This window comes from Dermochelys coriacea, chromosome 9 (assembly GCF_009764565.3).
Source record: "Dermochelys coriacea isolate rDerCor1 chromosome 9, rDerCor1.pri.v4, whole genome shotgun sequence".
NCBI lineage: Eukaryota > Metazoa > Chordata > Testudines > Dermochelyidae > Dermochelys > Dermochelys coriacea.
In genome coordinates, this window is record NC_050076.1 from 23833109 (window position 1) to 23846015 (window position 12907).

A 12907-nucleotide genomic window follows, 5' to 3' on the forward strand; every position below is an offset into this window, starting at 1 on the left:
TAGACTCCTAATTTAAGTAGTGTATTTCTCTAAAAGTTCTGAACATTTGATTTTTTTTAAAAAAGGCTGTCATGATTGCAGTATTAAAAATATAATACTTATGCTTTTCTCATATAATAGAAGATATTTTCTCAGAAGAACTAGTTCTACATACAGCCAGAATAAACTGTTGATTCAGACATTAGTAGGAACAGTTTTCCTTGATAGGGAGGACTTTTTCACAGTTTACATGTTAAATTCTTTACCGTCAATTTGGAGTCCTGCTATTAACTGAGTCATATTTTTGCCCTTTGTCACAAAGTAGTATTATTGTGACAAACTAAAATGATACACACCTGGTAATCTCAGCTTTTCAGAAAAATCAGACAAACATGAACAGCTTTCAGTGAAAGACATTGATTAACATTTTAGCATACCTTCTTTCTGATTCAATTTGAACATATAAGCATACTGAATGGCAGAAAATTCCTGTATTAAAAATTATGCAAGGATAGAAGTATTTTAAGTTAATAAGAGTTTTATTGTCAAATATTCATTAGCATGCACATTGTACAGCAACAACATACATGTTTAGGTAAGTTAACAAAAGGAGTGTGTGAAAATGTGTTATAATTTTAACTTATGTTTTATTTAAATAAATCAGGACTGCAAAATAATTCATTTAGCAAACTTTTACCTTTGAAGACACCAGCTGTGCAAAAATTTCTGGTCCAAATACCAGATTTGAACATACAATACAAGAAATCCATTAGCAACTAATCTTTCATAGCAGCCGGCAAGACGTGATTTGCAACTGTCAGGTCCACCTTGTGGAGTGTGATAAAAAAGTATGCTACGTAAGGCCCAGGTAGTATACCATATTCACAGTCAGGAAATAAAGTCTCATCTATCTCAATGAATTGTGGCCATTTTAACAAAGCCTAGAGGCTCTTTATGACAAGTTTCATATGCCACTCTGATCTAGTCCTCAATTTGCGCTTTAATAGAACTGGAAGTCATGTCACATCACACTAAGACACATTATATTTAAATTCGGAAAAAGTCTTTTTTGCTCAAACTAATCCTTAGGAAAGGAAAGTTGGAAACAGGAAGTTGTGGAATAGCTATTCTGCACTAGTTTCCGATGTAGAGATTCTTATTCTGCATTAAGAACGCCTTTGTGTGGCTTAGTTTAATCCATTTCCAAAGTGGATTAAGCTAAACTGCACAAAGGCATTCTTAATGTAGAATACGTCTGTCCATACAGGAATTAAGTGAGGAACAGCTATTGTGCTCTAAATTCACAATCTAGCATATTTTCCATTAATGTCCTCATTTAGACAAACCTTGCGATTCACTTTTGTTCTAGGAGATCGGGGAGGTTTTGATCCAAAAAGATATGATTTTACTTCTAGAGGGACTGCTGCTAATTTTCCCACATATATTCAAATACACTATGACAAAACTGAGAAATAGCCTGAGTTAACTACTGCAGTCCTGTTCTTGATGAGCCACTAGAAAGGACACAGCCTGCCTCACCATTCTAATTTCTAGAACTTTCACTCACAAAAACAGGCTTTCTGAAAAATATTGTCACTGTATCATATTTATTCAAGGTGATATTTCCAATCATGGTATGTATTATGGTCATTATCAATCACTTTTTACACCAAAGAGGTTTGGTCTGTAGAGCTTGAGTTTAACATTCAGTGTGTGGATGCGGAACCCATCACTACCACAGGAAAGATGGGAAGTGGGGAGTCCAAATTTAAGGCTAGATAACCTTTGAAAACCAACAATTTGACTCTTACAAAAACAAACACACAAAACAAAAATCTTGCACTAGAATAGAACCTCATTACTATGAACTAGTGACTGGAAGTCCACTGCAAATTACAAATTTTAGGAAAGTTAACAAAAAAGATAATACAATACAAACTGTACTTAGTTCCTTATTTTGTACATTATAGTTTTATTTATAACGCTTCATAAAGTATTAGTAAATATACTGTAGTAAGTTCTATAAAAATAATAGAGGCTTAGTAACAGATCTCACTAGAGAACTTTTATTAAATCTCATGAGAAGTGGGGAGAAAGCCATTTCTATTCTAATTATAAGGTTAGTCAGGTTCTAGTATATAGTTTATCAAAATAATGAACCAAAACACTACTGCAGCCGTGGACCATAACTACAGGACACTTTTTTTTTTTTTTTTTTAAATAAACCAGAGAATATGGTGTGAAAGCTGGTCTGAGACTAGATCAAGAGAAAAGGCCACAAGGCCAAGCAGATATGGATTTACTTTGGAATTGACTGCAATGAAGTTACTCAGAAATGGTCATGCCATTTATTGATTTTTTGATAGTATTCCTGACAAAAAAAATCTCTAGGAAAGAAGACAGAACACGGCTCAAACAATTATTTTAGACCAAGGAATGGTAATAAATGAAAAACTGTTGATGTCTCAGGTTTCTACTTTTAACTAGAAGGAAAAGGATTAGCCAGGCATTCATACATTGCAATGATAGCCTCTTCTGGCATGCGTGTGCTGCCATCATCGCTTTGGCAAAAGTTTCTCACCTAACACTAATCAATTTCTGTCAATTCTGGAGATGGCTAACCTTTTTGTTTATTAATATATTATTAATATTATAGAACATTGCAACCATGATGCCTTTTGGAATTTGCATTGCTCTACATTTTATGTGAGCTAGGAATAATTTCAAGGCACGATAAGCCACTCCTAATTCAAGAATATTCATCTTATATTGTTTCCACCAACCAGTCACACAGATAAAAATAAATGTGCATTTCTACAGATACAGCTACCAATACCAGATCTCCCACAAACTTGATTGGAATAGAGGAAAGAACTTTATTCCTAGACATCACTCATATACTCCCAGGTGGGAAGGAGTCAAGGTAATGCTTCTCCAGAACAACTGGCGAGAAAGCATGAGTGCCTTTCAAAAGTGTTGTCTTCCTTCAGAAACTACAGATGTTGCTATAACAGCAGACGAAATTGTTACCTCCTTAGATACCCCCTCCTTGGGTTCCTTGGTTCAAAGGGTCCAAGCCTTTCAAGAATAAATCCTCAGCTCAGATACCTCAACTAAAACTGCCTGCATAGGATGACTGAAGTGGTGCTGGCCCTTGCTTTGTTCCAATGACATTGATGGAGCAATGACAATTCACGACTGAGGATGTGCCCCATGTACTTCATAATTCCAGCTTAAAATAAAAAAACAAAACATTTTCATTGGAAGCTTTTACACCATCTTCAAGTGATACAGTTTTTAGACCAATTATGAGCTCAGTTACACCAATATAAATTTACACTAGCTTCACTGCCTTCATTGGAGTTTATTCCAAATTTACACTCATATAAACTGAAAGCTATGCCTGGTCCTTGGTCTTCAAGTATAGTACACAAGGCTTCTGTTTCAACTATGGAGGTGACACGGCTGCTAGCCCACTGTAAGAGCTCCTAGAGGCATACCTACACTGACTTCACTTTTGGTCCTTGTGTAGACAATATAATATATATTATATATAATTATGTTATATATAATAATTGGCTTTGGTGTGTGGGATTTGCAACTTACATTGGGACCCTTCTGTGCACCTCCTATCAGGTCCCTTCCACTCTTTGGAATCAATAGAAGTTTTTTTTATTTATTAAAAAAAATTAAAAATTCTAAATAAGCTGAAACAAACACCACCACCATTGTTATTTATAGCAGAGTATGCCAGCAAAAAGGAAAATAGATAACATCTTCCAGCAACTGATGTCAAAGAACAGATATACCCAAGATAAAACTCCTAATGCCATTACCCACTCATAACAGATATTAGCGAACAAACAGCAACAAAGTCATAGAAGGTCTGTTACCACCATCTTATGATGGACAACACTGACAAGCATCTGCAAAACCACCAATAGACAAAAACTTCTGTATTAGTGTTCACCACAGAAACCTCTGACAAGAGAGGACAAAACTGTAATGGAGCTTCAATGCTGCTATAAGGAAAACAAATGGGAATGCCAGAGGACGATGCACTGCTGTTGTCTCATAAGACAATCTCCTCTCTCCTACTGGAAGTTCAATGTATCAGCATGGGATAAAAAGTTGAAAGCCTTGGCCAACAAATACCTTTGTTTTTCATACTCACCACCATGACAAAAACAAAAACAAAAAAACAAAAAACAAAACAAAAATAACACACCACCCAGCACAGAAAAATAAAAGATGAAAATATGGAAGGCCTCAGGAAGATCCATCATCCAATAACAAAGCTATTGAATATCTCATTTTCCTGGAGCACACTGGGATCAGAGGGACATAAAACATTTTATTTTTATATATATATGCATTTTTACCTCTGCTTTTAGGTATGATCTTAAGGATCAGAATCAGAAATTTTACTAAATTCTCTACTTACAAGGTCCATAACAGTCCATGGATAAATAATCATTCAGCTAAAATCTTTTCCCAAGGAGTAGCCATCTTATATTAAACTATTTCTTAACCTACTATACTCAATTAGATTTAACTCATGAAACAGATGGAGTAATTTTCTACAGATATCCACATTAAACAGCCATTGTGTCATGCAAATAGCTTTGTAGTATATCCTTTCCTTGTTCATTTAAGTATGCTGGTTTGCAAAGCCATTACTAAACAATATTAACATGTTGCTGATAGCAATCTATGTCTTCAAAATGACAAATAGCTGGAAAAGGCAAAAGCTTCTCAGATCCATATTCCCTGTATAGATATTCTTTGATCACTGTTTGATTAAACTGACAAACCTATCCTTCTTTAAAAGGTATATGAAGGATGAATTACAAGAGCATCTTGGGTAAACTTCATTTTGTAGTCTATTGTTACTTTTAAGTATTGTTAAACAGTATGAAATCTGTGTTACAAAAACCACCAGACAGTATATGATCTCTCAGAAAAATGGACTAATGTCACAAACTGTTTCTATTCATTAGCATACATAATATAAAATATTACCATGATCAGGAAAAAGAAGTCACAAAGATGATAATTTCTTTTCAGATTAGCATAACTTACGTGGTTTAACACATAAGTCAAAATGTAAAGGAAGATGGGCTGATAAAGAAAGTATTTGCTTCCAGAAAATTTTAGGCACTTGGGACTACTTCCTCCAAAGTCACCTTATATTGATCCTTATTATAGTCTATAAATTTAGGAGGTATTTTAATAAAACCACATTAATACAGTCCAAAGTGCTTTATAATGTGCTTGCTACAAGGAGTCCAGGAACCATTATGTGCTCAGTGATGGGTCATGCACAGCTTGAGACACAAGAACCTATTTGCAATGAAAGAGAGAATGCTGGCCAGAAGACTAAAGCTAGCCCTCAAGTTTTCCAGAAGCATCATGATATCTTTAACTTGCAGCTGGACAAGAACCAGAAACAGGCAGAAGACATCTCAATTTAATGACTCATTGGAAGGAGAGCAAGCACCTCTAAAACCTTGTCTTCATTACGAAAATTACTAATTGCTAACAATGGAGGTGAGCAACAGGAGCAGATAACTAATGTGCAGCATCAGTTTAACTACAAGTGTAGCCAAGGACAAACTATTTCAGCAATCTAAGTACATTCGTGCAAAGAAAAAATATATATGAATAGCTAACCCAGTATTTTACACAGTCAATAGATACTTCACACATGTTTTGAGCATAATCACAAAGCACCTTCAGTAAATTTCTGGCATATTCAAAACCCTAGAAGTAAGGAGGAAATTGTGAAATACATATATGAATATGAGAGGAGATCATGTGCACAACCAAAGATGCTACATTCCAAATTTCCATTTAACCTTTCAGGAAAAATCCAGAACCAAAAATATACCTTATGGAACACATTCAATACATGATCAGTTTCCTTCACCTTGAAGACAGATAAGAAAAATACGCTCAATAAAGCTAGGTAGGTCAGATTAGGGGTTCCATTAATCTTGTTTAAACAGAGACACAAATTAAAGTGAATAGGTCAGAATATGAACAAGAGGCTACTAGGCAGCTCTCCAACACCACTTTCTACAAGCCATTACCCTCTGATCCCACTGAGGCTTACCAAAAGAAACTACACCATTTGCTCAAGAAACTCCCTGAAAAAATACAAGAACAAATCCGCACAGACACACCCCTGGAACCTCGACCTGGGGTATTCTATCTGCTACCCAAGATCCACAAACCTGGAAATCCTGAACGCCCCATCATCTCAGGCATTGGCACCCTGACAGCAGGATTGTCTGGCTATGTAGACTCCCTCCTCAGGCTCTACACTACCAGCACTCCCAGCTATCTTCGAGACACCACTGACTTCCTGAGGAAACTACAATCCATCGGTGATCTTCCTAAAAACACCATCCTAGCCACTATGGATGTAGAAGCCCTCTACACCAACATTCCACACAAAGATGGATTACAAGCCGTCAGGAACAGTATCCCTGATAATTTCACGGCTAACCTGGTGGCTGAACTTTGTGACTTTGTCCTCACCCATAACTATTTCACACTTGGGGACAATGTATACCTTCAAATCAGCGGCACTACCATGGGTACCCACATGGCCCCACAGTATGCCAACATTTTTATGGCTGACTTAGAACAACATTTCCTCGGCTCTCGTCCCCTAATGCCCCTAACTCTACTTGCGCTACATTGATGACATCTTCATCATCTGGACCCATGGAAAAGAAGCCCTTGAGGAATTCCACCATGATTTCAACAATTTCCATCCCACCATCAACCTCAGCTTGGACCAGTCCACACAAGAGATCCACTTCCTGGACACTACGGTGCTAATAAGCAATGGTCACATAAACACCATCCTATATCGGAAACCTACTGACCGCTATTCCTACCTACATGCCTCTGGCTTTCATCCAAATCACACCACACAATCCATTGTCTAAAGCCAAGCTCTACAATATAACCACATTTGCTCCAACCCCTCAGACAGAGACAAACACCTACAAGATCTCTATCATGCATTCTTACAAGTACAATACCCACCTGCTGAAGTGAAGAAGCAGATTGACAGAGCCAGAAGAGTACCCAGAAGTCACCTACTACAGGACAGGCCCAACAAAGAAAATAACAGAACGCTACTAGCCATCACCTTCAACCCCCAACTAAAACCTCTCCAACGCATCATCAAGGATCTACAACCCGTCCTGAAGGACGACCTATCACTCTCACAGATCTTGGGAGACAGGCCAGTCCTTGCTTACAGACAGCCCCCCAACCTGAAGCAAATACTCACCAGCAACCACACACCACACAACAGAACCACCAACCCAGGAACCTAGCCTTGCAACAAAGCCCGTTGCCAACTCTGTCCACATATCTATTCAGGGGACACCATCATAGGGCCTAATCACATCAGCCACACTATCAGAGGCTCGTTCACCTGCGCCTCTACCAATGTGATATATGCCATCATGTGCCAGCAATGCCCCTATGCCATGTACATTGGTCAAACTGGACAGTCTCTATGTAAAAGAATAAATGGACACAAATCAGACGTCAAGAATTATAACATTCAAAAACCCAGTCGAAGAACACTTCAATCTCTCCGGTCACTCGATTACAGACCTGAGAGTGGCTATCCTTCAACAAAAAAGCTTCAAAAACAGACTCCAACGAGAGACTGCTGAATTGGAATTAATTTGCAAACTGGATACAATTAACTTAGGCTTGAAGAGAGACTGGGACTCAATGGGTCATTACACAAAGTAAAAAACTATTTCCCTATGTTATTTCTCCCCCAAACCCCACAGCCCACCGTTCCTCTGACATTCTTGTTAACTGCTGGAAATGGCCCACCTTGATTATCACCACAAAAGGTTTTCCTCCTTCCCCACCCGCTTCCTGCTGGTAATAGCTCATCTTAAGTGATCACTCTCCTTACAGTGTGTATGATAAAAACCATTGTTCATGTTCTCTGTGCGTGTATATAAATCTCCCCACTGTATTTTCCACTGAATGCATCCGATGAAGTGAGCTGTAGCTCACAAAAGCTTATGCTCAAATAAATTTGTTAGTCTCTAAAGGTGCCACAAGTACTCCTTTTCTTTTTTAAATTAAAGTTTGGGAGTATGAAGCAGGGACAATAAGGGCAGGTCTATACTATGAGTTTAAGTCGACCTAAGTTATGTAACTCCAGCTACATGAATAACAGAGCTGGAGTCTATGTACCTTAAGTCGACTTATTGCGCTGTCTACACTGCACTGGGTCTATGGAAGAAATTCTCCCGTTGACTTACCTTATGCTTCTTGTTCCGGTGGAGTACCGGAGTCAACGGGAGAGCGATCGGCAGTTGATTTAGTGGGTCTTCACTAGACCCACTAAATCGACCCCCAGTGGATTGATCACCACAGCATCAATACACCGGTAAGTGGACACAAGCCCTAAGAAATTGCCATCCCTTGAAACCTACAAAATCCTGATTGATAGGTCTTGATTATTTAAAGCAAAAATAAATTTGATTTAGTAAATCGTATTGGGCATTTCATTGACCCAGCCAGGGGTAGTACTGATAATATAGTTATACCACAAGTCACGGATGAAACTGAGCAGGCAAGTATCTGAAGATATAAAATGTGAATAAAACAATAATGAAAATTTCCTACAACACAGAACAGTATTTCCTTCTCTTCATCAGTTTTCCCTCTATTTTTTCCTCCTTAAACTGTAGTCATTTTTAAATGTTAGAAAATTATCCTATTGAGTAGCTCGTTTGTTTTACTTTACTTGTGTATGCAAAGCTAGCCAAAATAAAGGACTTTTCCAAACAATGGAAAAGTAAATAGTTATTTCATTTATATAAGTAGATTACGGCCAGGCACCAGAATTTTTAAATACTGTGCTTTTAGGAAAGCAAGTCAATCTATTCAATACTTTTATTTTCTTAAACATACCCAAACTCACCACTATAAACATGTTAGTAGTTACGCAAGTGAAATAAAAACTTTAAAATTATAAACACTATCAAATGTATTTACATAAGAGATCAAATGCAAGATCGAGTAGGGGTCCCATATCTTCTGCAAGAATACTCAGACGCATCTAATATATGCAATAGACTCCAGTGGAATGCTTGCATGCATTTCCTTAATCTACTAGTTGCATCCAGCTCTAAAAAAATTATACATTTGTTTACATTTTTTGGAATGATATACAATCTGTTCTAAAAAATCAGTAATTTCATCCTTAATATTTGATATATAGCAGGTTACTTTAACAATAAACTTCAATAATTCATTAATAATCTACATTTAATTCTGCATCCTACCCATATGACCAATCCAAAAAAACTATGTACATTGAAAGTACTGATATTGATGTAGTTTTAGCCATTCTACTTACCTTTTCTTTCATTAATTTCCAAATCTGCATTCTAATAGCATCCAAATCAAGGGTTCTCAATTTTTTCTATAATCCGGGCCAATCTGACTCAACGAATTGCCTTGGGTCAAGCTCTCTTGCAATTCATAACCACATAACACAGAAATAGACAGAAGAAACAAGCTGAACTATCACTGGGGGTGGGGGAAAGGTAATATTTTCTTATTGAAGGTATCTCACTAACTGATCATGTCTCCTTCACAAAGTTAAAAAAAGACATAATATAGGCAGTTTAGTTATCTAATGCCTGTAAAAGATAAATTTTCATGTCTTACCCACTAAAACATCATGCCAAACAAAACAACTTATGATGACTGGACCATTTGTTATGGCTTCTGTTTTATTTAAATAGATAAAACACCACATAAACCATAATATATTACAATATTCTGACCCCTCTAACCCAATGTCTGTCACACGTCCCCATAACCAAAACTACAATTGAAACTCATCAGCCCATATTACTGTAATGGAACTCAAGCTTCAATACTGCCACCCTCATAAATTGGTCTCGCATTGTGTCTGGGTTGGCGCTTGGTGGTCAGAGAGAGAACAAAGGGAAGACAACTTCCTTGATCCCTTGCGGTCCAACAATTTGTCCATAAAGTGGGTGAGGATGAGCTGATGATCCCACACCTTTGCTGTGGGTAGCTGTTATAGAAACTATATAAACTGGCCTCCTCATTCGCCAATGGCACTGATGATCATAAACTACTGATGGCCAAAGGACAAGATGTGGTTGCAATAGTGTCACCCCAGCTTGCTGCCCTGATTGACAGTCTCAGGATTACAAGAATCGACATAGGCAAAAGAGGTAGGACCTCCAACCCCCAACCCAAACCAACTTTCTTATGAACACCTTTGTCCATTTACTCCCAAACTTTCCTTCTGGCAAAGGAATACAAGAAATTTCAGGTTGATAGGTTCAGCTTTGGCAAAATGCTTGAGGGATTCAAATAGCTCCTCCCCTCAATGGGGTGGAATAAATGGGATGTTTGGAAACAGCGTGAATGACACAGCAAACTAGATTTTTACTCATTTTTATTAGAAAAAAATTACACAATTATATTTGATTGTAGTTTTATTGTCTTGAACAATGTTGACCATTCTCCCCAAAGCTTTGCCACTTAAAATAATTTTCACTGTGGATTTTTCAGGCCAAAAGTGGAATACCAAAATTTGACTTTTGATATCCTAGTTAGCAAGAAAAAGAGAAATAAGCTTCCCTGTGAATTACTGCAAAATTGACAAAAAGTTATTTTGTTAAAGAATTTTATGCAGATCTAAACCTTAGATTGATGGACTCAGTTGTCCTACTGAAGCTAAACATTTCGTTTAAAGGACCCATTTCCCAGAAATCACCAGTCTGTCTACTGCTCACCTCTTTGCAGTGACAATCTTGTCCTCTTCAGTGCCACCTGAATTATTCTTACACATGCTTGTATAAGCACTTACCAAATCATGCTATGCAGAAATAACCAAGCTGGTTATTATTATATTACTATATAATATTATTATATTACAAATATCTGAACTACAGCCTCAGAATAAACATCAGACAAAAGCAAGTTATTTAGTTATTTTCCCAAAACTAACCAAATTTGGGAAGGGAGCAACTTGTCATCTAGGCAGAACAACACAATGAGTTCCAGCAGAGTTAATGAACAAAAAGTAGCAGCACTTCAAAGTTAGCTCAAGTGTTTGTCTTCTCCCATTACTTATCAAATGTAATACCTACTTATTGGGAAGTATAAGTGATTACAAACAGAGGGTTATGGTAGATATGATCTCAGTTCAAACTTTATAGCCTTTTCTTTCATATATTTATTTAAAATAGCAAAATTAATCTCTACTCTACACTGATTTCTCAAGTTCCTGCAAATCTATGGAGAGAAAAGTGAAAGATTACTAAATTAAGGTATTGACCATACCTTATGAGAGCCACTTGGTTTGAGGATTTAAAAAGGAAAAGTACACTTCACTTAGTACAAATGTTGCCTAGCAAGTTGATGGCCACATAAATAAAAAGTAATATTGATTATGTTTTTATTCACCATAGTAATGAATTTTGATTTGTAAATACACTTACCCACGCTTTGTGGTATACAACTCTTTCTCTTTCCCTCTGCTCCTCTCCTTCTCTTTTATTTTTTCTTTATCTCTGCCTTTACGCCGATCTCTTTCATGAGATCTGCTATGAGTTCTTCTATGACTAGATCTTTCACTGCTTCGACTATAGGAACGTTGATGCGGTCTTGATCGTGACCTATGGAAAACATACAGTATTCAAACTTAACAATGATAATTTAATTAACACTGCACATCAAATTTCTCATATACAGTCCAGCTGTTCTGTCCATAATCTTCTCCCAATTAAAATAAAAAAAAAACATGCCTGACAATGCAAATGAGAAATTAAAAAGGAATCACTTGTTGACAAAGTACGATTCTGTACTGAAAATGACTGTTAAAACATGAGACCATCTTACTCAACATACCTGCTCCATAATATTATAACAATGCAAGGTCAATACAGTGCTCAAGAATGAGCTGAAATGTATTCCTTCTTGTACATCCAAATGATTTCCTACATTCCAATCAGTTGCACCTGTGCAAACCCACTGATGTTAAAAGGGTTGCACACATGTCACAGAGTTTAATTTGTTAATAAAGGGCAGCCTTTACTACTGGTGATGATGTCCCAGAACAACAAAGCCATTTTTGTGTCTTGTGTCTGAGAGCCCAGGCTGAGCACAGAGGGATGACAGAATAAATTTTTTTAGAGTAGAACTACACTTTGAAGAAAAGCCTGCGAACGTAGGCCCCTATCTGAACAGTGACTCTACACCAGGGTACTTGTATAGTTACTTGCAGGTACAGTGTCTTGGGGCTTGGCTACACTTACATTTTAAATTTCTCTAACTTGCTGGCTCAGGGGTGTGAAAAATCACCCCCCTGAGCGCAGCAAGTTAGAGAACTTTAAAGCGCTAATGTAAACAGGCTCCCAGCGCTCAGAGCTAATCCCCTCGTGGAGGTGGATTACCAGGAGCACTGGGAAAGTTTTCTCCCAGCGCTCAAGTGCGACCACACTCGCACTTCAAAGCGCTGCCGTGGGAGCGCTCCTGTGACAGCGCTTTGAAGTTTCCAGTGTAGCCATGCCCTTAGTTACTAAGTATAATATTCTGTGTTTGCTTTCACCTCATTGCCAGTATACTGGGAGTAACGTACCTATTCTTGCCATTGAATCCTTTCAACTTCCACAAGAGATCAGAATCTCAGATTTACACTTCTTCCAAAAGTTGGCATCTCTAGCCGCACAATTACCCCTATTATCAGTCCTGGGTCACAGTATCAGTACTAATTCAAAGGTCACATTACCACCTAATAATCATCAACAGTATACTGAATTGCTATAAGGATATTTTCTATCCTGTAAAATGGGTATCCGCTATATCATCATAAACAGAATTGGAT

The 12907-nt window shown here is 37.4% G+C and overlaps 1 protein-coding gene across 1 annotated transcript in view; it reads right to left on the reverse strand.

Annotated features, from left to right (window-relative positions):
- Positions 1-12907, reverse strand: part of RSRC1 (arginine and serine rich coiled-coil 1) — a 368470-nt gene that overhangs the window by 283129 nt on the left and 72434 nt on the right. Inside the window, exon 5 of the mRNA XM_043493111.1 lies at positions 11523-11699. Coding sequence (XP_043349046.1) covers positions 11523-11699 — 177 coding nt within the window. The remainder of the gene's footprint in view (positions 1-11522; positions 11700-12907) is intronic.